The 27,678-nt window shown below is 56.2% G+C and overlaps 1 protein-coding gene across 2 annotated transcripts; it reads right to left on the bottom strand.

Annotated features, from left to right (window-relative positions):
- Positions 1-8,122: 8,122 nt before the first annotated feature.
- On the bottom strand, positions 8,123-11,682 carry LOC116406529. 2 transcript variants are annotated; one of them, XM_031890620.1, is made up of 2 exons: positions 11,579-11,682; positions 8,123-8,732 (listed from the first exon to the last, which is right to left on the bottom strand). In XM_031890620.1, the coding sequence occupies exons 1-2, from the start codon at positions 11,665-11,667 to the stop codon at positions 8,291-8,293; spliced, it is 531 nt and encodes a 176-aa protein (XP_031746480.1). In that variant the 5' UTR covers positions 11,668-11,682; the 3' UTR covers positions 8,123-8,290. The 2 variants fall into 2 exon arrangements, with proteins under 2 accessions (XP_031746480.1, XP_031746481.1); XM_031890621.1 differs by lacking the exon at positions 11,579-11,682 and adding an exon at positions 10,016-10,122.
- Positions 11,683-27,678: the final 15,996 nt, after the last annotated feature.

Below are 27,678 nucleotides of genomic sequence, written 5' to 3'. Positions count from 1 at the left end.
GCTGCCTCTCCCCATTGCCTAGATACCAGCATGTCACTTCCTATCTCTCTCTCTCTCTCTCTCTCTGTGTCCCTGTCTCTCAAATCAAATCAAATCAAATGAGCTTTAATTGGCAGGACCAAATACATTTAGCATTGCCAAAGCAGGTATAGGGTGTAATGGGTGGGGTTAGGGGGTCAGTATATGGGAATGGGGGGGTTTAAGGGGTGGGGTTATGGGGTCAGTATATGGGGACAGGGGAAAGTCCTGTCTCTCTCAGTCTATGACAGTCAGTTATGTATTGTGCTGCCATTGTTGCTGTTGGTGCCTCTTCTCCCAGTAGGATGCGGAGTTTTCTCTCTTCTTCTATAGATGGGAAGTCTGGGATGTGATGGGACAGTCTCTGGCAGTGGGTGTCTCTCAGTGCTGAGTATTTGGGTCTCTGGCAGTGGGTGTCTCTCAGGGCTGAGTATTTGGGTCTCTGGCAGTGGGTGTCTCTCAGCAATTAGAGACACCCACTGCCAGAGACCCAAATACTCAGCCCTGAGAGACACCCACTGCCAGAGAGCCAAATACTCAGCACTGAGAGACACCCACTGCCAGAGACCCAAATACTCAGCACTGAGAGACACCCACTGCCAGAGAGCCAAATACTCAGCACTGAGAGACACCCACTGCCAGAGACCCAAATACTCAGCAATTAGAGACACCCACTGCCAGAGACCCAAATACTCAGCACTGAGAGACACCCACTGCCAGAGAGCCAAATACTCAGCACTGAGAGACACCCACTGCCAGAGACCCAAATACTCAGCACTGAGAGACACCCACTGCCAGAGAGCCAAATACTCAGCACTGAGAGACACCCACTGCCAGAGACCCAAATACTCAGCAATTAGAGACACCCACTGCCAGAGACCCAAATACTCAGCCCTGAGAGACACCCACTGCCAGAGAGCCAAATACTCAGCACTGAGAGACACCCACTGCCAGAGACCCAAATACTCAGCACTGAGAGACACCCACTGCCAGAGACCCAAATACTCAGCAATTAGAGACACCCACTGCCAGAGACCCAAATACTCAGCACTGAGTATTTGGGTCTCTGGCAGTGGGTGTCTCTCAGGGCTGAGTATTTGGGTCTCTGGCAGTGGGTGTCTCTCAGGGCTGAGTATTTGGCTCTCTGGCAGTGGGTGTCTCTCAGGGCTGAGTATTTGGCTCTCTGGCAGTGGGTGTCTCTCAGTGCTGAGTATTTGGGTCTCTGGCAGTGGGTGTCTCTCAGTGCCGAGTATTTGGGTCTCTGGCAGTGGGTGTCTCTCAGGGCTGAGTATTTGGGTCTCTGGCAGTGGGTGTCTCTCAGTGCTGAGTATTTGGGTCTCTGGCAGTGGGTGTCTCTCAGGGCTGAGTATTTGGGTCTCTGGCAGTGGGTGTCTCTCAGGGCTGAGTATTTGGGTCTCTGGCAGTGGGTGTCTCTCAGGGCTGAGTATTTGGGTCTCTGGCAGTGGGGTGTCTCTCAGTGCTGAGTATTTGGGTCTCTGGCAGTGGGTGTCTCTCAGGGCTGAGTATTTGGGTCTCTGGCAGTGGGTGTCTCTCAGGGCTGAGTATTTGGGTCTCTGGCAGTGGGTGTCTCTCAGGGCTGAGTATTTGGGTCTCTGGCAGTGGGTGTCTCTCAGGGCTGAGTATTTGGGTCTCTGGCAGTGAGTGTCTCTCAGGGCTGAGTATTTGGGTCTCTGGCAGTGGGTGTCTCTCAGGGCTGAGTATTTGGCTCTCTGGCAGTGGGTGTCTCTCAGGGCTGAGTATTTGGGTCTCTGGCAGTGGGTGTCTCTCAGGGCTGAGTATTTGGCTCTCTGGCAGTGGGTGTCTCTCTCTCTGTGTCTCTCTTTTGCAGTAATTTATCTTTTTGTTCAGCAGCTATCTGGTTGCTAGGGTCTAACTTACCCCAGCAACTGGGGAGCAGTTTGCACGAGAGACGGGTATATGAATAGGGGAATATTAGTTATAAAAAGTAACCGTAAGGATCAAACTGTAGCCTCACTAACCAGTAGTTGTTTAGCTGGTTACTGGGAATAGGCCATTCTGTAACCTACTAACAGTTAACTTAAAGGGGAACTGCCCCTTTAATAAGATAATCGTAAGCTTCTCGTACCCCTTTCCAACTGCATGGGGAGCAGGTAACATATCGGGATACACAGGGGAGCAGCTGCACCAGCCGGGGGGGGGGCGCCCATACACCAGGGGGTATTTATTAACATTGGAGACAAACATCACCGGGGATGTTGCCCATAGCAACCAGTCAGATCTGTGCTTCTATTTTCTAACTTGTAGGTGGCCTAATTGGTTGCTATGGGCAACATTACTGGTGATATTAGTTATTTTGCAATTGCAAATTCTCAGAATAGCATAATACTAAAACTGATTGTAAAGATAAATAACCACTTACAGAAATCTTTAACAACCTTTTATTTGCCCCCCCCCCCCCCCATCTCCTCATTATCCAATTAGCCTGCGCCGCTTTCCATGGGTCAATCACAATTAGATTTCATTGGTGCCTCAGTGCCCAGTCCTGTGCCCTCTGTATATTTGTATTTATACATATGGGTAGGGGGTGCCATAGTGTTTCCCTTAGACAGTACAGTATGGGGGTACAGCTTATTGTGTGCCCAGAACATTCCCTCTCTGTATATTTGTATTTATACATATGGGTAGGGGGTGCCATAGTGTTTCCCTTAGACAGTACAGTATGGGGGTACAGCTTATTGTGTGCCCAGAACATTCCCTCTCTGTATATTTGTATTTATACATATGGGTAGGGGGTGCCATAGTGTTTCCCTTAGACAGTACAGTATGGGGGTACAGCTTATTGTGTGCCCAGAACATTCCCTCTCTGTATATTTGTATTTATACATATGGGTAGGGGGTGCCATAGTGTTTCCCTTAGACAGTACAGTATGGGGGTACAGCTTATTGTGTGCCCAGAACATTCCTTCTCTGTATATTTGTATTTATACATATGGGTAGGGGGTGCCATAGTGGTTTCCCTTAGACAGTACAGTAATGGGGGTACAGCTTATTGTGTGCCCAGAACATTCCTTCTCTGTATATTTGTATTTATACATATGGGTAGGGGGTGCCATAGTGTTTCCCTTAGACAGTACAGTATGGGGGTACAGCTTATTGTGTGCCCAGAACATTCCTTCTCTGTATATTTGTATTTATACATATGGGTAGGGGGTGCCATAGTGTTTCCCTTAGACAGTACAGTATGGGGGTACAGCTTATTGTGTGCCCAGAACATTCCCTCTCTGTATATTTGTATTTATACATATGGGTAGGGGGTGCCATAGTGTTTCCCTTAGACAGTACAGTATGGGGGTACAGCTTATTGTGTGCCCAGAACATTCCCTCTCTGTATATTTGTATTTATACATATGGGTAGGGGGTGCCATAGTGTTTCCCTTAGACAGTACAGTATGGGGGTACAAGCTTATTGTGTGCCCAGAACATTCCCTCTCTGTATATTTGTATTTATACATATGGGTAGGAGGTGCCATAGTGTTTCCTTAGACAGTACAGTATGGGGGTACAGCTTATTGTGTGCCCAGAACATTCCTTCTCTGTATATTTGTATTTATACATATGGGTAGGAGGTGCCATAGTGTTTTCCCTTAGACAGTACAATATGGGGGTACAGCTTATTGTGTGCCCAGAACATTCCTTCTCTGTATATTTGTATTTATACATATGGGTAGGGGGTGCCATAGTGTTTCCCTTAGACAGTACAGTATGGGGGTACAGCTTATTGTGTGCCCAGAACATTCCCTCTCTGTATATTTGTATTTATACATATGGGTAGGGGGTGCCATAGTGTTTCCCTTAGACAGTACAGTATGGGGGTACAGCTTATTGTGTGCCCAGAACATTCCCTCTCTGTATATTTGTATTTATACATATGGGTAGGGGGTGCCATAGTGTTTCCCTTAGACAGTACAGTATGGGGGTACAGCTTATTGTGTGCCCAGAACATTCCTTCTCTGTATATTTGTATTTATACATATGGGTAGGGGGTGTCATAGTGTTTCCCTTAGACAGTACAGTATGGGGGTACAGCTTATTGTGTGCCCAGAACATTCCCTCTCTGTATATTTGTATTTATACATATGGGTAGGGGGTGCCATAGTGTTTCCCTTAGACAGTACAGTATGGGGGTACAGCTTATTGTGTGCCCAGAACATTCCTTCTCTGTATATTTGTATTTATACATATGGGTAGGGGGTGCCATAGTGTTTCCCTTAGACAGTACAGTATGGGGGTACAGCTTATTGTGTGCCCAGAACATTCCTTCTCTGTATATTTGTATTTATACATATGGGTAGGAGGTGCCATAGTGTTTCCCTTAGACAGTACAGTATGGGGGTACAGCTTATTGTGTGCCCAGAACATTCCCTCTCTGTATATTTGTATTTATACATATGGGTAGGGGGTGCCATAGTGAGTACAATATGGGGGTACAGCCCGGGTCAGTGGCACAGACACAGCTGTCAGTTTGGGGCGGGCAGATGAGCGGTTGCCATGGTACCAGGAAGTGATTAGTTCTGCAGACTCGGTGCCACTCGGCGCTTCCCCGGTAACTGAGCACTTTATAACCCAAACCAATTAACCATTAGGCAGCGCTATTGGCAGGTAGAGGGGAGGCGCCAGTTAACCGTGAATGTGCCAGTGGGGATTAGTTCTGAGGCCGGAGATACACACACACACACAGGGCAACAGCCAATCAGATTCTGGTTTTATGAACAGGTTTTATGTTTCCTTTTTTATTTTGTAAACAATAAAATTGTGTTTATCTGAGAATTCCATTAACCCTTTGGTACCAAACTCACTTGTTCCAGTAGTTTCCAGTCTCCCCCAAATCAGAATCAGCTCTGTTCCTGGGTAAGTACTGGGGGGAGATTGGATTCACTTACCCAGGGGGAGGTTCCTGTCTGACCATGGGAAAGAGAGCAGCCCAGGAGCAGGAAGTACAGAGAATCAGAGCTCTGTACCTGGGTAAGTACTGGGGGGAGATTGGATTCACTTACCCAGGGGGAGGTTCCTGCCTGACCATGGGAAAGAGAGCAGCCCAGGAGCAGGAAGTACAGAGAATCAGAGCTCTGTACCTGGGTAAGTACTGGGGGGAGATTGGATTCACTTACCCAGGGGGAGGTTCCTGCCTGACCATGGGAAAGAGAGCAGCCCAGGAGCAGGAAGTACAGAGAATCAGAGCTCTGTACCTGGGTAAGTACTGGGGGGAGATTGGATTCACTTACCCAGGGGGGAGGTTCCTGTCTGACCATGGGAAAGAGAGCAGCCCAGGGGCAGGAAGTACAGAGAATCAGAGCTCTGTACCTGGGTAAGTACTGGGGGGAGATTGGATTCACTTACCCAGGGGGAGGTTCCTGCCTGACCATGGGAAAGAGAGCAGCCCAGGAGCAGGAAGTACAGAGAATCAGAGCTCTGTACCTGGGTAAGTACTGGGGGGAGATTGGATTCACTTACCCAGGGGGAGGTTCCTGCCTGACCATGGGAAAGAGAGTAGCCCAGGAGCAGGAAGTACAGAGAATCAGAGCTCTGTACCTGGGTAAGTACTGGGGGGAGATTGGATTCACTTACCATGGGGGAGGTTCCTGCCTGACCATGGGAAAGAGAGCAGCCCAGGAGCAGGAAGTACAGAGAATCAGAGCTCTGTACCTGGGTAAGTACTGGGGGGAGATTGGATTCACTTACCCAGGGGGAGGTTCCTGTCTGACCATGGGAAAGAGAGCAGCCCAGGAGCAGGAAGTACAGAGAATCAGAGCTCTGTACCTGGGTAAGTACTGGGGGGAGATTGGATTCACTTACCCAGGGGGGGTTCCTGTCTGACCATGGGAAAGAGAGCAGCCCAGGAGCAGGAAGTACAGAGAATCAGAGCTCTGTACATGGGTAAGTACTGGGGGGAGATTGGATTCACTTACCCAGGGGGGGGGTTCCTGTCTGACCATGGGAAAGAGAGCAGCCCAGGAGCAGGAAGTACAGAGAATCAGAGCTCTGTACCTGGGTAAGTACTGGGGGGAAATTGGATTCACTTACCCGGGGGGGGGTTCCTGCCTGACCATGGGAAAGAGAGCAGCCCAGGAGCAGGAAGTACAGAGAATCAGAGCTCTGTACCTGGGTAAGTACTGGGGGGAGATTGGATTCACTTACCCAGGGGGGGTTCCTGTCTGACCATGGGAAAGAGAGCAGCCCAGGGGCAGGAAGTACAGAGAATCAGAGCTCTGTACCTGGGTAAGTACTGGGGGGAGATTGGATTCACTTACCATGGGGGAGGTTCCTGCCTGACCATGGGAAAGAGAGCAGCCCAGGAGCAGGAAGTACAGAGAATCAGAGCTCTGTACCTGGGTAAGTACTGGGGGGAGGTTGGATTCACTTACCCAGGGGGGGGTTCCTGTCTGACCATGGGAAAGAGAGCAGCCCAGGAGCAGGAAGTACAGAGAATCAGAGCTCTGTACATGGGTAAGTACTGGGGGGAGATTGGATTCACTTACCCAGGGGGGGGGGTTCCTGTCTGACCATGGGAAAGAGAGCAGCCCAGGAGCAGGAAGTACAGAGAATCAGAGCTCTGTACCTGGGTAAGTACTGGGGGGAAATTGGATTCACTTACCCGGGGGGGGGTTCCTGCCTGACCATGGGAAAGAGAGCAGCCCAGGAGCAGGAAGTACAGAGAATCAGAGCTCTGTACCTGGGTAAGTACTGGGGGGAGATTGGATTCACTTACCCAGGGGGGGGGGGGTTCCTGTCTGACCATGGGAAAGAGAGCAGCCCAGGAGCAGGAAGTACAGAGAATCAGAGCTCTGTACCTGGGTAAGTACTGGGGGAGATTGGATTCACTTACCCAGGGGGAGGTTCCTGCCTGACCATGGGAAAGAGAGCAGCCCAGGAGCAGGAAGTACAGAGAATCAGAGCTCTGTACCTGGGTAAGTACTGGGGGGAGATTGGATTCACTTACCCAGGGGGGGTTCCTGCCTGACCATGGGAAAGAGAGCAGCCCAGGAGCAGGAAGTACAGAGAATCAGAGCTCTGTACCTGGGTAAGTACTGGGGGGAGATTGGATTCATTTACCCAGGGGGAGGTTCCTGCCTGACCATGGGAAAGAGAGCAGCCCAGGAGCAGGAAGTACAGAGAATCAGAGCTCTGTACCTGGGTAAGTACTGGGGGAGATTGGATTCACTTACCTGGGGGGGGGGGGGGGGGGGTTCCTGCCTGACCATGGGAAAGAGAGCAGCCCAGGAGCAGGAAGTACAGAGAATCAGAGCTCTGTACCTGGGTAAGTACTGGGGGGAGATTGGATTCACTTACCCAGGGGGAGGTTCCTGTCTGACCATGGGAAAGAGAGCAGCCCAGGAGCAGGAAGTACAGAGAATCAGAGCTCTGTACCTGGGTAAGTACTGGGGGAGATTGGATTCACTTACCCAGGGGGGGGGTTCCTGTCTGACTATGGGAAAGAGAGCAGCCCAGGAGCAGGAAGTACAGAGAATCAGAGCTCTGTACCTGGGTAAGTACTGGGGGGAGATTGGATTCACTTACCCAGGGGGAGGTTCCTGCCTGACCATGGGAAAGAGAGCAGCCCAGGAGCAGGAAGTACAGAGAATCAGAGCTCTGTACCTGGGTAAGTACTGGGGGGAGATTGGATTCACTTACCCAGGGGGAGGTTCCTGCCTGACCATGGGAAAGAGAGCAGCCCAGGAGCAGGAAGTACAGAGAATCAGAGCTCTGTACCTGGGTAAGTACTGGGGGAGATTGGATTCACTTACCTGGGGGGGGGGGGGGTTCCTGCCTGACCATGGGAAAGAGAGCAGCCCAGGAGCAGGAAGTACAGAGAATCAGAGCTCTGTACCTGGGTAAGTACTGGGGGGAGATTGGATTCACTTACCCAGGGGGGGGTTCCTGCCTGACCATGGGAAAGAGAGCAGCCCAGGAGCAGGAAGTACAGAGAATCAGAGCTCTGTACCTGGGTAAGTACTGGGGGGAGATTGGATTCACTTACCCAGGGGGAGGTTCCTGTCTGACCATGGGAAAGAGAGCAGCCCAGGAGCAGGAAGTACAGAGAATCAGACCATTGGACACAGGAAAGTGAGAGACTTTTGTCATTTTCTTATTTTTATTGGTTAGTATTTACATTGCCGCTGAAGCCGATTGGGGGTTGAGACCAAGAGCAGGATTTTCTTGGGGTGTCAGATGATTATAGAGGAGGGGAGGGGCTTATTGAGAGTCTGCGGGGGGGGGGGGGGTGGCAGAACAATCAGTTTTCCTTAAACAGTGGGGTGAGCAGCTCCCCGTTGCCCTGACACAGTTGGTCGATGACGGTGCATTTGTAGTTCCACAAGAGCAGCAGCACCACTATGAGCAGCACAAAGAGCACCCCCAGAGTGAGGAGCAGTCTCTCCCTGCAGGAGCCCCCCGTTCTCTCCCTCACCTCAATCTCTGCATCTTCTGTTCGGATAATACACACTTCCTCCACCGGGCGGCACTCTAACCAGTGCTTTATGTTAGCGGCCATTTTGTGCCCCAGTCTCTGCAGTTTGGGGGTGTCAGTCTGGCGGTGTCCGGTTTCCATGGTTTCGGCCCCTGGGAGGAATTTTGTTTTGGGGTTTGGCTCTTTCTTTTCGCTCTTTACCCAAGATGGAGTCACCATTGTCTCTCCTGCCCTGCGGGGTCCTACTGCCCTAGATAGGATATAGGGGCTGAAACAGAGAAGGGAAGGGTTAATCTGTGCTCTTCACTGGGCTGAAAAGCATAGGGGGTAAGTACTGGGGGGAGATTGGATTCACTTACCCAGGGGGAGGTTCCTGCCTGACCATGGGAAAGAGAGCAGCCCAGGAGCAGGAAGTACAGAGAATCAGAGCTCTGTATCTGGGTAAGTACTGGGGGAGATTGGATTCACTTACCCAGGGGGGGGGGGGGGGGAGGTTCCTGTCTGACCATGGGAAAGAGAGCAGCCCAGGAGCAGGAAGTACAGAGAATCAGAGCTCTGTACCTGGGTAAGTACTGGGGGGAGATTGGATTCACTTACCCAGGGGGGGTTCCTGCCTGACCATGGGAAAGAGAGCAGCCCAGGAGCAGGAAGTACAGAGAATCAGAGCTCTGTACCTGGGTAAGTACTGGGGGGAGATTGGATTCACTTACCCAGGGGGAGGTTCCTGCCTGACCATGGGAAAGAGAGCAGCCCAGGAGCAGGAAGTACAGAGAATCAGAGCTCTGTACCTGGGTAAGTACTGGGGGGAGATTGGATTCACTTACCCAGGGGGAGGTTCCTGTCTGACCATGGGAAAGAGAGCAGCCCAGGAGCAGGAAGTACAGAGAATCAGAGCTCTGTACCTGGGTAAGTACTGGGGGGAGATTGGATTCACTTACTCAGGGGGAGGTTCCTGCCTGACCATGGGAAAGAGAGCAGCCCAGGAGCAGGAAGTACAGAGAATCAGTGGGTGCAAGTCCAGTTCCCATGCATGGGGATGCTCTATAGGGAGACAGGTGGCTATAATACCCCCCCCCCCCCCCCGGTATCAGTGGGGGCTGTGGGGCCGGATCCCTGGGTGCTGTTACCAAGGCAAATAAATAGAGACGGGAGCGCAGGAAGTCGGATGTTGGGTAAATAGTGAAATCACTGTCGCTCTGATGCTCCCGGGGGCCCCCGTCTCTTGTTCAATTTGCTGCTTTATGGGGGCCCCTGTGTAGTAATGGGGGGGCCCCTGTGTAGTAATGGGGGGGCCCCTGTGTAGTAATGGGGGGGCCCCTGTGTAGTAATGGGGGGGCCCCTGTGTAGTAATGGGGGGGCCCCTGTGTAGTAATGGGGGGGCCCCTGTGTAGTAATGGGGGGGCCCTATGGGAAGGAAATGTTGCTGGGAAAGCTTGGGGTCTAATTTGAGGGGCATTTTTGGTTTCTTGCTTGTCTGGGGTTTCTCTCTGGGGCCCTTATAGACACATAACCCCCCCCCCCCCCCACTGTACCCCCCTGTATAATACTCACCCACTCTCCATGCACTCGGGGGCGCCCCCTTTCTGTTTGAATTCAGTTAAACTTCAATCCCCCCCCCGGCCAGCAGGTCAGTTGGAGAGAGCAGGATGCTCAGTAAGCTCCTCTCCTATTGGCTACTCCCTGCCTGTGATTGGCTGAGCAGCTCTGTGTCCCTGGGGTTTATGGGGTTCATGTACCCCCCAATGCTGAGCTCTGATGTATCTGCCCCCCCCCCCCAGGGTACGGTGCCCGCAGGCTGTTCCTGCTGAGAGGGTAAATAATCCCTGTGCCAGGCTGTTTGCACTCAGTCTGCTGACAGCGGGGGGGTGGGGGGGGGGGTATAATCAGTGCCAGTAATGCCCCCCCTATAAACTGTGCCACTCGCTCCGGTGCCCTCGGCATCATTGATCCTCCTTTTATTTCTCTATCCACCCCCTCCTTGCCTGTTACTGGAACCACCACCTGGTCTCTAGGGACACGGGCCTTAGCAACCAGGGATATGAATTCCCACAGTGCAAAGGAACAAGTTTCATTAAGGGAAAAAAACATCCCTTTCCGTGGGGCGAATGCCAGACCCCGGGGCCCTTGGTGCGGAGCGAGGGGGACCCCATAGTGGCGCCACTTTCCAGGGGTTATTTGGGGGAGTTCAGTTCTCTCTCATAATAAAATTAACCCTGTGCGTGCCATACCCTGCAGGGGCAGCCGGTGGTCCCATTGCCATCTAGGGGTCAGGAAGGAATTTACCCCCCTCCCAGGGCAAATTTGAATGGGATTCTGGCAGTCGGGCAGGGTTCACAGAGACAGAAAGGGTTAAAGCTGACGGATGGGGGTCTTTTTCCAACCTGCGTTGGATTAACCAGGATTAACCCCGATATCCCAGGAATCAGTCGGATTTACTTAATGCCCCTCTGCCTCAAATCCAACTGACTGTGCCCCTGGCATTGGGCTGGCGAGTAATTGCCCTACTGGCCCTTCACTGTGGGGCAAATAACACTCTATTACAGCCCCCCACACTGCCAGCTGGGGCAGAACTGAATGCCAGATGCCCTCTGTGCCAGTTGGTACCTTGGGCTTATGCCATATTCCCTAAGGTGAGTGTCAGTCTCTCCCACAAGGCTTACAATCTAATGCCCAGCACCTCTTGCTGTGTATACCTATGTACATGTCCCAGTTACCCTGCCTGGGGCACTAAGCAGGGAATATACCCCCCCTGTAGCCTGGAGGCAGTGCATACTTACTGTGTTTGTGCTGTGAGTGTGAGTGTGTACTCAGCGCTGTACTTGGGCAAATAGTGCAGCTGGGTACCCCGGGTGGGGCAATAAGTGCGTATCATGTACAGCGCTGGGTATAGAAACACAGGCACTGCCCAACGTGGCAGTGAAAGAGTTAAATGCAGCAGCCGCAGTCAGGAATAGGTTAATGAGTGCAACCCCTGCAGCCTCCCTCCTGGAAACTGCCCCACCCCTTTGCCCCTCACCTACCCCCTGCCCCTCTCTAGCGACTGACTGATGTACCCCACTTGGTTGTTAGGGTCAGTCAGCATAGCAACCAGATGAAAGACACACTATGCCTTACCTGGCAGCCGCTGGTGGGTGGGTGGGTGGCCGGGACGCAGGGAGTCGGTGTGAGAGACAGAAGGGTGCGGGGAATCCCTCCCTCCCCATGTGCTGAGGGACAGTATTTATTTACAAGCCCAGGCCCCTCCCCTTGGATTCATTTCACCAATCAGAGAGGCCTATATTTAGCCTTTCCCTGGCAGCTGCCAACTCCCCCTGAGTCTGTGCCGCCCGTGTCTGATAAACAGGGTCCCTCGCCCCTATCTTGGGCGCCCAAATCTGCTGGGAGATGGGACGGGTGGGGGGGCACCTAAGGATTAATCATTTGGTTTGGTTTTACTTTCCCTTTACTGTGAGCAAAGCAGCCCATTGGTTACTGTGGGGTCCTGAGCGTAGGCTTCACCCAGCTGTGGCCCCGGCAGCCCTTGGGCAGCGACACTATTGGGCGCCCAGCTCTTGGGCAGCGACACTATTGGGCGCCCAGCTCTTGGGCAGCGACTCTATTGGGCGCCCAGCTCTTGGGCAGCGACACTATTGGGCGCCCAGCTCTTGGGCAGCGACACTATTGGGCGCCCAGCTCTTGGGCAGCGACACTATTGGGCGCCCAGCTCTTGGGCAGCGACACTATTGGGCGCCCAGCTCTTGGGCAGCGACACTATTGGGCGCCCAGCTCTTGGGCAGCGACACTATTGGGCGCCCAGCTCTTGGGCAGCGACACTATTGGGCGCCCAGCTCTTGGGCAGCGACACTATTGGGCGCCCAGCTCTTGGGCAGCGACACTATTGGGCGCCCAGCTCTTGGGCAGCGACACTATTGGGCGCCCAGCTCTTGGGCAGCGACACTATTGGGCGCCCAGCTCTTGGGCAGTGACACTATTGGGCGCCCAGCTCTTGGGCAGCGACACTATTGGGAACCCAGTTGGCATGGGAAGTCCATAGGCTACAGTGGGGGTACAAATGGGGGTGCTATGGGCCCCAGAGAGCAGCAGGGGTAGGTGGGGGACACCTAATAATAATACAATATAACCTGTGGCCCTTGGGCTGTTACTGAACTACAACTCCCAGCAGCCTGTGGGAAGCCTTTGGCCCTGAGTTGCCTGGAGCAGAGGAGCCCCAGCGGCCAATCACAGAGGGCAATCAGCTCGGGCCCCACAGAGCTCAGAGAGAAGGGCCCTGGTTACCCTGTCAGGGAATTCTGGGGAGGGGCCCGGCCGCCCGACTGGTTCCACCAGATTCAGATTCATGTGTTTGTTGTAAAACATTGTCAGAGCCGACGGGAGTTGGGGGGGGGGGAGCGGCTGCTGGGGGATTGTGGGAGTTGTAGTTCGGCAGGGAATGGTCACTTTAGCTCCGCAGGTTTCCCTTCCCCACAACTGGTTTTAAACGGAAAGTTGTGAGGAGTAAAAAAAACTTTTGTCAGATGCTGTCTGGTTGCTATGGGCAAAAGCCCTAGTAACCAGGAACTAGTTGGCATGTCAGGCAGAAGGGGGAAGAATAACGGAGCCCAGAATAGTGAGATGAGAATATTATCAAATAAATCTGGCTCTCTGTCTGCTTGGTGGTTGTCAGGGGTTGCTGGCCCTAGCAACCACATGGCAGTGTTACGATAAGGAGTTTTCTTGGAACCAATCCTGTGTTCAGCTGTCAGGCTCCTCGGCCAATAAGGGAAGAGATGAGGGCCGCAGTGCAGAAAGTCTGTGAGATGCCCCCCCCCCATACAGTAATTTGGGGGGTCTCCTTGCTCTGCCCTGGGCTGGTGTGTGATAGGGGGGCAACTATGCACCACTGCCAACCCGGGGCCCCAAGCACTCGCCCACTGCTTCCTGGGGGTCAAAGCTTTACAGCACGGGGGTGTCCGACCCTATATGAGACCCCAGCACCTACCCCCCCTCCCCACAGGGCATCACTAGGGCGTCACTAGGGCATCACTAGGGTGTCACTGGGGCATCACTAGGGTATCACTAGGGTGTCACTGGGCCATCACTAGGGCATCACTAGGGTGTCACTAGGGCCTCACTAGGGTGTCACTGGGGTGTCACTGGGGTATCACTAGGGTGTCACTGGGCCATCATTAGGGCATCACTAGGGTGTCACTAGGGCCTCACTAGGGAATCACTTGGGTGTCACTGGGGTGTCACTGGGGTATCACTAGGGAGTCACTGGGCCATCATTAGGGCATCACTAGGGCGTCACTAAGGCATCACTAGGGTGTCACTGGGCCATCATTAGGGCATCACTAGGGCGTCACTAGGGAATCACTTGGGTGTCACTGGGGTATCACTAGGGAGTCACTTGGGTGTCACTGGGGTATCACTAGGGAGTCACTAGGGAATCACTTGGGTGTCACTGGGGCATCATTAGGGTATCACTAGGGCCTCACTAGGGAATCACTTGGGTGTCACTTGGGTGTCACTGGGGTATCACTAGGGAGTCACTTGGGTGTCACTGGGGTATCACTAGGGAGTCACTAGGGTGTCACTGGGGTATCACTAGGGTGTCACTGGGGTATTACTAGACTGTCACTAGGGCATTACTAGGGTGTCACTGGGGTATCACTAGGAAATCACTTGGGTGTCACTGGGGTATCAGGGGTCACTAGGATCCTAGGTGTCACTGGGGTATCACTAGGGAGTCACTTGGGTGTCACTGGGGGTATCACTAGGGAGTCACTTGGGTGTCACTGGGGTATCACTAGGGAGTCACTAGGGTGTCACTGGGGTATCACTAGGGTGTCACTGGGGTATTACTAGACTGTCACTAGGGCATTACTAGGGTGTCACTGGGGTATCACTAGGAAATCACTTGGGTGTCACTGGGGTATCACTAGGGAGTCACTAGGGAGTCACTAGGGTGTCACTGGGGTATCACTAGGGAATCACTTGGGTGTCACTGGGGTATCACTAGGGAGTCACTAGGGTGTCACTGGGGTATCACTAGGGTGTCACTGGGGTATTACTAGACTGTCACTAGGGCATTACTAGGGTGTCACTGGGGTATCACTAGGAAATCACTTGGGTGTCACTGGGGTATCACTAGGGAGTCACTAGGGAGTCACTAGGGTGTCACTGGGGTATCACTAGGGAGTCACTTGGGTGTCACTGGGGTATCACTAGGGAGTCACTTGGGTGTCACTGGGGTATCACTAGGGAGTCACTAGGGTGTCACTGGGGTATCACTAGGGTGTCACTGGGGTATTACTAGACTGTCACTAGGGCATTACTAGGGTGTCACTGGGGTATCACTAGGAAATCACTTGGGTGTCACTGGGGTATCACTAGGGAGTCACTAGGGAGTCACTAGGGTGTCACTGGGGTATCACTAGGGAATCACTTGGGTGTCACTGGGGTATCACTAGGGTGTCACAAGGGTATCACTAGGGTGTTACTAGGGTGTCATTAGGGTGTCGCTGGGGTATCACTATCACTAGGGTGTCAGTACAGAGCAGGGTGCCGGCTCCTCGTGCCCCAGGGCAATATTGTTGCTCTTCCAGTTGTGCGACTCCCGTGTTTATATCACACAAATCTTTCATTTCCATGTTATGCCTACAAACACCGGGGCGAGGGAAGTGGGTGTGCGAGGGAAGTGGGTGTGCGAGAGAAGTGGGTGGGTGAGGGGCAGTGGGTGGGCGAGGGCAGTGGGTGGGCGAGGGAAGTGGGTGTGCGAGAGAAGTGGGTGGGTGAGGGGCAGTGGGTGGGCGAGGGCAATGGGTGGGCGAGGGGCAGTGGGTGGGCGAGGGGCAGTGGGTGGGCGAGGGGCAGTGGGTGGGCGAGGGGCAGTGGGTGGGCGAGGGGCAGTGGGTGGGCGAGGGGCAGTTACTTCCTAGTGGGAAACTAAGAGAACCGCAGACTGGGGGTAAAACAAACATGGCGGCTCTTGTTCTTGGTCCACAGTGAGACACAAACCCCGCCCCTGGCTGAAATGAACCAATAAGAATGTAGAGTGGAGCCGGGTGAGTGAGGTGCCCCCCTTCCCTCCTCACTGCCCCTGGTATTGTGCCCACAGATACTAATGTGTGTTTATGAGAGATCAGCAGTGCTGCCCCACAGGCTGAGTTGTGTTGGGGCCCCCCAGGCTGAGTTGTGTTGGGGCCCCCCAGTCTGAGTGGTGTTGGGGCCCCCCAGTCTGAGTGGTGTTGGGGCCCCTAGGATGAGTGGTGTTGGGGCCCCCCAGTCTGAGTGGTGTTGGGGCCCCCCAGTCTGAGTGGTGTTGGGCCCCCCCCCAGTCCGAGTGGTGTTGGGGCCCCCCAGTCCGAGTGGTGTTGGGCCCCCCAGTCCGAGTGGTGTTGGGGCCCCCCAGTCTGAGTGGTATTGGGGCCCCCCAGTCTGAGTGGTGTTGGGGCCCCCCAGTCCGAGTGGTGTTGGGGCCCCTAGGATAAGTGGTGTTGGGGCCCCCCAGTCTGAGTGGTGTTGGGGCCCCTAGGATGAGTGGTGTTGGGGCCCCCCAGTCTGAGTGGTGTTGGGGCCCCTAGGATGAGTGGTGTTGGGGCCCCCCAGTCTGAATGGTGTTGAGGCCCCCCAGTCTGAGTGGTGTTGGGGCCCCCCAGTCTGAGTGGTGTTGGGGGCCCCCAGTCTGAGTGGTGTTGGGGCCCCTAGGATGAGTGGTGTTGGGGCCCCCCAGTCTGAGTGGTGTTGGGGCCCCTAGGATGAGTGGTGTTGGGGCCCCTAGGATAAGTGGTGTTGGGGCCCCCAGTCTGAGTGGTGTTGGAGCCCCCCAGTCTGAGTGGTGTTGGGGCCCCCCAGTCTGAGTGGTGTTGGGGCCCCTAGGATGAGTGGTGTTGGGGCCCCTAGGATGAGTGGTGTTGGGGTCCGCCAGGCTGAGTGGTGTTGGGGCACCCCAGGCTGAGTGGTGTTGGGGCCCCCCAGTCTGAGTGGTGTTGGGGCCCCTAGGATGAGTGGTGTTGGGGCCCCTAGGATGAGTGGTGTTGGGGCCCCTAGGATGAGTGGTGTTGGGGCCCCCCAGGCTGAGTGGTGTTGGGGCCCCCAAGGCTGAGTGGTGTTGGGGCCCCCCAGGCTCAGTGGTGTTTGGGCCCCTAGGATGAGTGGTGTTAGGGCCCCCCAGTATGAGTGGTGTTGGGGCCCCCCAGTCTGAGTGGTGTTGGGGCCCACCAGTCTGAGTGGTGTTGGGGCCCCCCAGTCTGAGTGGTGTTGGGGCCCCTAAGATAAGTGGTGTTGGGGCCCCCCAGTCTGAGTGGTGTTGGGGCCCCTAGGATGAGTGGTGTTGGGGCCCCCCCAGTCTGAGTGGTGTTGGGCCCCCCAGGCTGAGTGGTGTTGGGGCCCCCCAGTCTGAGTGGTGTTGGGGCCCCTAGGATGAGTGGTGTTGGGGCCCCTAAGATAAATGGTGTTGGGGCCCCCCAGTCTGAGTAGTGTTGGGCCCCCCAGTCTGAGTGGTGTTGGGGCCCCCCAGGCTGAGTGGTGTTGGGGCCCCCCAGTCTGAGTGGTGTTGGGGCCCCCCAGTCTGAGTGGTGTTGGGGCCCCTAGGCTGAGTGGTGTTGGGGCCCCTAGGATGAGTGGTGTTAGGGCCTCCCAGTCTGAGTGGTGTTGGGGCCCACCAGTCTGAGTGGTGTTGGGGCCCACCAGTCTGAGTGGTGTTGGGGCCCCCCAGTCTGAGTGGTGTTGGGGCCCCTAGGATGAGTGGTGTTGGGGCCCCCCAGTCTGAGTGGTGGTTGGGGCCCTAGGATGAGTGGTGTTGGGGCCCCTAGGATAAGTGGTGTTGGGGCCCCCCCAGTCTGAGTGGTGTTGGGGCCCCCCAGTCTGAGTGGTGTTGGGGCCCCCCAGTCTGAGTGGTGTTGGGGCCCCTAGGATGAGTGGTGTTGGGGCCCCTCAGTCTGAGTGGTGTTGGGGCCCCCCAGTCTGAGTGATGTTGGGGCCCCCCAGTCTGAGTGGTGTTGGGGCCCCCCAGTCTGAGTGGTGTTGGGGCCCCTAGGATGAGTGGTGTTGGGGCCCCCCAGTCTGAGTGGTGTTGGGGCCCCCCAGTCTGAGTGGTGTTGGGGCCCCTAGGATAAGTGGTGTTGGGGCCCCTAGGATAAGTGGTGTTGGGGCCCCCCAGTCTGAGTGGTGTTGGGCCCCCCAGTCCGAGTGGTGTTGGGCCCCCCAGTCCGAGTGGTGTTGGGGCCCCCCAGTCCGAGTGGTGTTGGAGCCCCCCAGTCCGAGTGGTGTTGGGGCCCCCCAGTCCAAGTGGTGTTGGGGCCCCTAGGATAAGTGGTGTTGGGGCCCCCCAGTCTGAGTGGTGTTGGGGCCCCCCAGTCCAAGTGGTGTTGGGGCCCCCCAGTCCAAGTGGTGTTGGGGCCCCCCAGTCTGAGTGGTGTTGGGGCCCCCCAGTCTGAGTGGTGTTGGGGCCCCCCAGTAGGAGTGGTGTTGGGGCCCCAAGGATGAGTGGTGCTGGGGCCCCCCAGTCTGAGTGGTGTTGGGGCCCCTAGGATGAGTGGTGTTGGGGCCCCCCAGCCTGAGTGGTGTTGGGGCCCCTAGGATAAGTGGTGTTGGGGCCCCCCAGTCTGAGTGGTGTTGGGCCCCCCAGTCTGAGTGGTGTTGGGCCCCCCAGTCTGAGTGGTGTTGGGGCCCCCCAGTCTGAGTTGTGTTGGGGCCCCCCAGTCTGAGTTGTGTTGGGGCCCCCCAGTCTGAGTTGTGTTGGGGCCCCCCAGTCTGAGTTGTGTTGGGGCCCCCCAGTCTGAGTGGTGTTGGGGCCCCCCAGTCTGAGTGGTGTTGGGGCCCCCCAGTCTGAGTGGTTTTGGGGCCCCTAGGATGAGTGGTGTTGGGGCCCCCCAGTCTGAGTGGTGTTGGGCCCCCCAGTCTGAGTGGTGTTGGGGCCCCCCAGTCTGAGTGGTGTTGGGGCCCCCCAGTCTGAGTGGTGTTGGGGCCCCCCAGTCTGAGTGGTGTTGGAGCCCCTAGGATGAGTGGTGTTGGGGCCCCTAGGATAAGTGGTGTTGGGGCCCCCCAGTCTGAGTGGTGTTGGGACCCCCCAGTCTGAGTGGTGTTGGGGGCCCCCCAGTCTGAGTGGTGTTGGGGCCCCTAGGATGAGTGGTGTTGGGGCCCCTAGGATGAGTGGTGTTGGGGCCCCTAGGATGAGTGGTGTTGGGACCCCCCAGTCTGAGTGGTGTTGGGACCCCCCAGTCTGAGTGGTGTTGGGGCCCCCCAGTCTGAGTGGTGTTGGGGCCCCTAGGATGAGTGGTGTTGGGGCCCCCCAGGCTGAGTGGTGTTGGGGCCCCCCAGGCTGAGTGGTGTTGGGGCCCCCCAGGCTGAGTGGTGTTGGGGCCCCCCAGGCTGAGTGGTGTTGGGGCCCCCCAGTCCAAGTGGTGTTGGGGCCCCTAGGATGAGTGGTGTTGGGGCCCCTAGGATGAGTGGTATTGGGGCCCCTAGGATGAGTGGTATTGGGGCCCCTAGGATGAGTGGTGTTGGGGCCCCCCAGGCTGAGTGGTGTTGGGGCCCCCAAGGCTGAGTGGTGTTGGGGCCCCCCAGGCTGAGTGGTGTTGGGGCCCCCCAGGCTGAGTGGTGTTGGGGCCCCTAGGATGAGTGGTGTTAGGGCCCCTAGGATGAGTGGTGTTGGGGCCCCTAAGATAAGTGGTGTTGGGGCCCCCCAGTCTGAGTAGTGTTGGGCCCCCCAGTCTGAGTGGCGTTGGGGCCCCCCAGTCTGAGTGGTGTTGGGGCCCCCCAGTCTGAGTGGTGTTGGGACCCCTAGGATGAGTGGTGTTGGGACCCCTAGGATGAGTGGTGTTGGGGCCCGTAGGATGAGTGGTGTTGGGGCCCCCCCAGTCTGAGTGGTGTTGGGCTCCCCAGTCTGAGTGGTGTTGGGGCCCCCCAGTCTGAGTGGTGTTGGGCCCCCCAGTCTGAGTGGTGTTGGGGCCCCCCAGTCTGAGTGGTGTTGGGGCCCCCCAGTCTGAGTGGTGTTGGGGCCCCCCAGTCTGAGTGGTGTTGGGGCCCTAGGATGAGTGGTGTTGGGGCCCCCCAGTCTGAGTGGTGTTGGGGCCCCCCAGTCTGAGTGGTGTTGGGGCCCCTAGGATGAGTGGTGTTGGGGCCCCCCAGTCTGAGTGGTGTTGGGGCCCCCCAGTCTGAGTGGTGTTGGGGCCCCTAGGATGAGTGGTGTTGGGGCCCCTAGGATAAGTGGTGTTGGGGCCCCCCAGTCTGAGTGGTGTTGGGGCCCCTAGGATGAGTGATGTTGGGGCCCCACAGTCTTAGTGGTGTTGGGGCCCCCCAGTCTGAGTGGTGTTGGGGCCCCCAGGCTGAGTGGTGTTGGGGCCCCCCAGTCTGAGTGGTGTTGGGGCCCCCCAGGCTGAGTGGTGTTGGGCCCCCCAGTCTGAGTGGTGTTGGGGCCCCCCAGTCTGAGTGGTGTTGGGGCCCCTAGGATGAGTGGTGTTGGGGCCCCTAGGATGAGTGGTGTTGGGGCCCCCCAGTCTGAGTGGTGTTGGGGCCCCTAGGATGAGTGGTGTTGGGGCCCCTAGGATGAGTGGTGTTGGGGCCCACCAGTCTGAGTGGTGTTGGGGCCCCTAGGATGAGTGGTGTTGGGGCCCCCCAGTCTGAGTGGTTTTGGGGCCCCTAGGATGAGTGGTGTTGGGGCCCCCCAGGTTTTTGATTCTGCGCCGCTTGAGGGGAATCAAGGTCGTGGGGCCACATTCTTTCCTTCCCAAATACCCCGGGGGGGGGGGGGGTAAGAATTAAATTTGTTTGTACAAAGAAACAGCAGAAACTGCATCATTTAACCCTTCACCTTATGGACCCCCCCCCCAGGCAGCTTTGCATTCATTGTATTTCCCTTTGGGCTACACTAAGGCACTGGGCGGGGTTTCAGCCCACAAGCTGGAGGGGGAGGGGGCTCCTGGCTGAGGGATTGGGGTTCCCAGTAATGGGGGGCATCGTTACTTACACAGTGCACCATATTTTGAATGAATCTGGGAGTTGCAGGCCAGTAATGTGGGGGTTCAGATCTAAAAGCGACACTGCTGATCCCACTTTCTCTGCTCAGCTGGGTCCAAATAAGCCAGTAACCCCCCCATCTGGGTATTAATGCAGGGCCGATGTGGCCCCAACACTCCCAAACTGCCCCACAAACTGCGAGTAGGTTACAGCCTGCCATGTACTGCTATAGGGGCCCCCGCCCCACTGACTGCTCTTACTGCCTGCCCCCCTCCCCTCTGCCCCCTCAATTGCCTCCCTTCCCAACTGGATGGGTGCAGTTCAGGCTAATGCCAGCGGGGGCAGCAGTGAGACACATTAGGGAACCGTATGGGTGCAGTTCAGGCTAATGCCAGCTGGGGCAGCAGTGAGACACATTAGGGGGAACCGTATGGGTGCAGTTCAGGCTAATGCCAGCGGGGGCAGCAGTGAGACACATTAGGGAACCGTAAGGGTGCAGTTCAGGCTAATGCCAGCTGGGGCAGCAGTGAGACACATTAGGGGAACCGTATGGGTGCAGTTCAGGCTAATGCCAGCGGGGGCAGCAGTGAGACACATTAGGGAACCGTATGGGTGCAGTTCAGGCTAATGCCAGCGGGGGCAGCAGTGAGACACATTAGAGGGAACCGTATGGGTGCAGTTCAGGCTAATGCCAGCGGGGGCAGCAGTGAGACACATTAGGGAACCGTATGGGTGCAGTTCAGGCTAATGCCAGCGGAGGCAGCAGTGAGACACATTAGGGGAACCGTATGGGTGCAGTTCAGGCTAATGCCAGCGGGGGCAGCAGTGAGACACATTAGGGAACCGTATGGGTGCAGTTCAGGCTAATACCAGCAGGGGCAGCAGTGAGACACATTAGGGAACCGTATGGGTGCAGTTCAGGCTAATCCAGCAGGGGCAGCAGTGAGACACATTGGGGAACCGTATGGGTGCAGTTCAGGCTAATGCCAGCGGGGGCAGCAGTGAGACACATTAGGGGGAACCGTATGGGTGCAGTTCAGGCTAATGCCAGCGGAGGCAGCAGTGAGACACATTAGGGGAACCGTATGGGTGCAGTTCAGGCTAATGCCAGCGGGGGCAGCAGTGAGACACATTAGGGAACCGTTTGGGTGCAGTTCAGGCTAATGCCAGCGGGGGCAGCAGTGAGACACATTAGGGGAACTGTATGGGTGCAGTTCAGGCTAATGCCAGCGGGGGCAGCAGTGAGACACATTAAGGGAACCGTATGGGTGCAGTTCAGGCTAATGCCAGCGGGGGCAGCAGTGAGACACATTAGGGGAACCGTATGGGTGCAGTTCAGGCTAATGCCAGCGGAGGCAGCAGTGAGACACATTAGGGAACCGTATGGCTGCAGTTCAGGCTAATGCCAGCGGGGGCAGTAGTGAGACATATTAGAGGGAACCGTATGGGTGCAGTTCAGGCTAATGCCAGCGGGGGCAGCAGTGAGACACATTAGGGGGACCGTATGGGTGCAGTTCAGGCTAATGCCAGCGGGTGTGGCAGCAGTGAGACACATTAGGGGGAACCGTATGGGTGCAGTTCAGGCTAATGCCAGCGGGGGCAGCAGTGAGACACATTAGGGAACCGTATGGGTGCAGTTCAGGCTAATGCAGCGGGGGCAGCAGTGAGACACATAGGGAACCGTATGGGTGCAGTTCAGCCTAATGCCAGCGGGGGCAGCAGTGAGACACATTAGGGAACCGAATGGGTGCAGTTCAGGCTAATGCCAGCGGGGGCAGCAGTGGAGAGACTATTAGGGGTAACCGTATGGGTGCAGTTCAGGCTAATGCCAGCGGGGGCCAGCAGTGAGACACATTAGGGGGAACCGTATGGGTGCAGTTCAGGCTAATCCAGCGGGGGCAGCAGTGAGACACATTAGGGAACCGTATGGGTGCAGTTCAGGCTAATGCCAGCGGGGCAGCAGTGAGACACATTGGGAACCGTATGGGTGCAGTTCAGGCTAATGCCAGCGGGGGCAGCAGTGAGACATATTAGGGAACCGTATGGGTGCAGTTCAGGCTAATGCCATGGGGGGCAGCAGTGAGACACATTAGGGGGAACCGTATGGGTGCAGTTCAGGCTAATGCCAGCGGGGGCAGCAGTGAGACACATTAGGGGAAACCGTATGGGTGCAGTTCAGGCTAATGCCAGCGGGGGCAGCAGTGAGACACATTAGGAAACCGTATGGGTGCAGTTCAGGCTAATGCCAGCGGGGGCAGCAGTGAGACACATTAGGGAACCGTATGGGTGCAGTTCAGGCTAATGCCAGCGGGGGCAGCAGTGAGACACATTAGGGAACCGTATGGGTGCAGTTCAGGCTAATACCAGCGGGGGCAGCAGTGAGACACATTAGGGAACCGTATGGGTGCAGTTCAGGCTAATGCCAGCGGGGGCAGGAGTGAGGCACATTATAGGAACCGTATGGGTGCAGTTCAGGCTAATGCCAGCGGGGGCAGCAGTGAGACACATTAGGGAACTTGTATGGGTGCAGTTCAGGCTAATGCCAGCGGGGGCAGCAGTGAGAAACATAAGGGAACCGTATGGGTGCAGTTCAGGCTAATGCCAGCGGGGGCAGCAGTGAGACACATTAGAGGGAACCGTATGGGTGCAGTTCAGGCTAATGCCAGCGGGGGCAGCAGTGAGACACATTAAGGGGGAACCGTATGGGTGCAGTTCAGGCTAATGCCAGGGGGCAGCAGTGAGACACATTAAGGGGAACCGTATGGGTGCAGTTCAGGCTAATGCCAGCGGGGCAGCAGTGAGACACATTAGGGAACCGTAAGGGTGCAGTTCAGGCTAATGCCAGCGGGGGCAGCAGTGAGACACATTAGGGGGGAAACCGTATGGGTGCAGTTCAGGCTAATGCCAGCGGGGCAGCAGTGAGACAGATTAGGGGGAACCGTATGGGTTGCAGTTCAGGCTAATGCCAGCGGGGGCAGCAGTGAGACACATTAGGGAACCGTATGGGTGCAGTTCAGGCTAATGCCAGCGGGGGCAGCAGTGAGACACATTAGGGGGAACCGTATGGGTGCAGTTCAGGCTAATGCCAGCGGGGGCAGCAGTGAGACACATTAGGGGGAACCGTATGGGTGCAGTTCAGGCTAATGCCAGCGGGGGCAGCAGTGAGACACATTAGGGAACGTAGTATGGGTGCAGTTCAGGCTAATGCCAGCGGGGGCAGCAGTGAGACAGATTAGGGGAACCGTATGGGTGCAGTTCAGGCTAATGCCAGCTGGGGGCAGCAGTGAGACACATTAGGGAACGGTATGGGTGCAGTTCAGGCTAATGCCAGCGGAGGCAGCAGTGAGACACATTAGGGGGAACCGTATGGGTGCAGTTCAGGCTAATGCCAGCCGGGGGCAGCAGTGAGACACATTAGAGGGAACCGTATGGGTGCAGTTCAGGCTAATACCAGCGGGGGCAGCAGTGAGACACATTAGGGGAACCGTATGGGTGCAGTTCAGGCTAATACCAGCGGGGGCAGCAGTGAGACACATTAGGGGGAACCGTATGGGTGCAGTTCAGGCTAATGCCAGCGGGGCAGCAGTGAGACAGTTAAGGGGGAACCGTATGGGTGCAGTTCAGGCTAATGCCAGCGGGGGCAGCAGTGAGACACATTAGGGAACCGTATGGGTGCAGTTCAGGCTAATGCCAGCGGGGGCAGGAGTGAGACACATTAGGGAACCCGTATGGGTGCAGTTCAGGCTAATGCAGCGGGGGCAGCAGTGAAACACATTAGGGGAACCGTATGGGTGCAGTTCAGGCTAATGCCAGCAGGGGCAGCAGTGAGACACATTAGGGTGGGTAATGGGTGCAGTTCAGGCTAATGCCAGCGGGGGCAGCAGTGAGACACATTAGGGGAACCGTATGGGTGCAGTTCAGGCTATTACCAGCAGGGGCAGCAGTGAGACACATTAGAGGGGAACGTATGGGTGCAGTTTAGGCTAATACAGCAGGGGCAGCAGTGAGACACATTAGGGAACCGTATGGGTGCAGTTCAGGCTAATGCCAGCGGGGGCAGCAGTGAGACACATTAGGGAACCGTATGGGTGCAGTTCAGGCTAATAACCAGCAGGGGCAGCAGTGAGACACATTAGGGAACCGTATGGGTGCAGTTCAGGCTAATGCCAGCGGGGGCAGCAGTGAGACACATTAGGGAACCGTATGGGTGCAGTTCAGGCTAATGCCAGCGGGGGCAGCAGTGAGACACATAGGGGAACCGTATGGGTGCAGTTCAGGCTAATGCCAGCGGGGGCAGCAGTGAGACACATTAGGGGGAACCCGTATGGGTGCAGTTCAGGCTAATGCCAGCGGGGGCAGTCAGTGAGACACATTAGGGAACCGTATGGGTGCAGTTCAGGCTAATGCCAGCGGGGGCAGCAGTGAGACACATTAGAGGGACCGTATGGGTGCAGTTCAGGCTAATGCCAGCGGAAGGCAGCAGTGAGACACATTAGGGGGAACCGTATGGGTGCAGTTCCAGGCTAATGCCAGCGGGGGCAGCAGTGAGACACATTAGGGGGAAGGTATGGGTGCAGTTCAGGCTAATGCCAGCGGGGGCAGCAGTGAGACACATTAGGGGGAACCGTATGGGTGCAGTTCAGGCTAATGCCAGCGGGGGCAGCAGTGAGACACATTAGGGAACCGTATGGGTGCAGTTCAGGCTAATGCCAGCGGGGGCAGCAGTGAGACACATTAGGGGAACCGTATGGGTGCAGTTCAGGCTAATGCCAGCGGGGGCAGCAGTGAGACACATTAGAGGGAACCGTATGGGTGCAGTTCAGGCTAATGCCAGCGGGGGCAGCAGTGAGACACATTAGGGAACCGTATGGGTGCAGTTCAGGCTAATACCAGCGGGGGCAGCAGTGAGACACATTCAGGGGAACCGTATGGGTGCAGTTCAGGCTAATGCCAGCGGGGGCAGCAGTGAGACACATTAGGGGGAACCGTATGGGTGCAGTTCAGGCTAATGCAGCGGGGGCAGCAGTGAGACACATTAGCGGGAACCGTATGGGTGCAGTTCAGGCTAATGCCAGCGGGGGCAGCAGTGAGACACATTAGGGGAACCGTATGGGTGCAGTTCAGGCTAATGCCAGCGGGGGCAGCAGTGAGACACATTAGGGGAACCGTATGGGTGCAGTTCAGGCTAATGCCAGCGGGGGCAGCAGTGAGACACATTAGGGGAACGTATGGGTGCAGTTCAGGCTAAGTGAGACACATTAGGGAACCGTATGGGTGCAGTTCAGGCTAATGCCAGCGGGGGCAGCAGTGAGACACATTCAGGGAAGCAGCAGTGAAACATTAGGGAACCGTATGGGTGCAGTTCAGGCTAATGCCAGCGGGGGCAGCAGTGAGACACATTAAAGGGAACCGTATGGGTGCAGTTCAGGCTAATGCCAGCGGGGGCAGCAGTGAGACACATTAGGGGAACCGTATGGGTGCAGTTCAGGCTAATGCCAGCGGGGGCAGCAGTGAGACACATTAGGCTGGGACCGTATGGGTGCAGTTCAGGCTAATGCCAGCGGGGGCAGCAGTGAGACACATTAGGAACCCGTATGGGTGCAGTTCAGGCTAATGCCAGCGGGGGCAGCAGTGAGACACATTAGGGAACCGTAAGGGTGCAGTTCAGGCTAATGCCAGCGGGGGCAGCAGTGAGACACATTAGGGAACCGTATGGGTGCAGTTCAGGCTAATGCCAGCTGGGGCAGCAGTGAGACACAGTAGGGGAACCGTATGGGTGCAGTTCAGGCTAATGCCAGCGGGGGCAGCAGTGAGACACATTAGGGAACCGTATGGGTGCAGTTCAGGCTAATGCCAGCGGGGGCAGCAGTGAGACACATTAGGGAACCGTATGGGTGCAGTTCAGGCTAATGCCAGCGGGGGCAGCAGTGAGACACATTAGGGGGAACCGTATGGGTGCAGTTCAGGCTAATGCCAGCGGGGGCAGCAGTGAGACACATTAGGTGGAACCGTATGGGTGCAGTTCAGGCTAATGCCAGCGGGGGCAGCAGTGAGACACATTAGGGGAACCGTATGGGTGCAGTTCAGGCTAATGCCAGCGGGGGCAGCAGTGAGACACATTAGGGAACCGTATGGGTGCAGTTCAGGCTAATGCCAGCGGGGGCAGCAGTGAGACACATTAGGGGAACCGTATGGGTGCAGTTGAGGCTAATGCCAGCGGGGGCAGCAGTGAGACACATTAGGGAAACCGTGTGGGTGCAGTTCAGGCTAATACCAGCGGGGGCAGCAGTGAGACACTTAAGGGAACCGTATGGGTGCAGTTCAGGCTAATGCCGCGGGGGCAGCAGTGAGACACATTAGGGGAACCGTATGGGTGCAGTTCAGGCTAATACCAGCAGGGGCAGCAGTGAGACACATTAGGGGAACCGTATGGGTGCAGTTCAGGCTAATGCCAGCGGGGGCAGCAGTGTGACACATTAGGGGGAACCGTATGGGTGCAGTTCAGGCTAATACCAGCGGGGGCAGCAGTGAGACACATTAGGGGAACCGTATGGGTGCAGTTCAGGCTAATGCCAGCGGAGGCAGCAGTGAGACACATTAGGGGGAACCGTATGGGTGCAGTTCAGGCTAATGCCAGCGGAGGCAGCAGTGAGACACATTAGGGGAACCGTATGGGTGCAGTTCAGGCTAATGCCAGCGGGGGCAGCAGTGAGACACATTAGGGAACCGTATGGGTGCAGTTCAGGCTAATGCCAGCGGGGGCAGCAGTGAGACACATTAGGGAACCGTATGGGTGCAGTTCAGGCTAATGCCAGCGGGGGCAGCAGTGAGACACATTAGGGGAACCGTATGGGTGCAGTTCAGGCTAATGCCAGCGGGGGCAGCAGTGAGACACATTAGGGAAACCGTATGGGTGCAGTTCAGGCTAATGCCAGCGGGGGCAGCAGTGAGACACATTAGGGGAACCGTATGGGTGCAGTTCAGGCTAATGCCAGCGGGGGCAGCAGTGAGACACATTAGGGAACCGTATGGGTGCAGTTCAGGCTAATGCCAGCGGGGGCAGCGTGAGACACATTAGAGGAATCGTATGGGTGCAGTTCAGGCTAATGCCAGCGGGGGCAGCAGTGAGACACATTTAGGGAACCGTATGGGTGCAGTTCAGGCTAATGCCAGCGGGGGCAGCAGTGAGACACATTAGGGAACCGTATGGGTGCAGTTCAGGCTAATGCCAGCGGGGGCAGAGTGAGACACCATTAGAGGGAACCGTATGGGTGCAG

This window comes from Xenopus tropicalis, chromosome 8 (assembly GCF_000004195.4).
Source record: "Xenopus tropicalis strain Nigerian chromosome 8, UCB_Xtro_10.0, whole genome shotgun sequence".
NCBI lineage: Eukaryota > Metazoa > Chordata > Amphibia > Anura > Pipidae > Xenopus > Xenopus tropicalis.
Note: the sequence above shows the minus strand (reverse complement) of the source record. Positions and strands in the feature narration are given on the sequence as shown.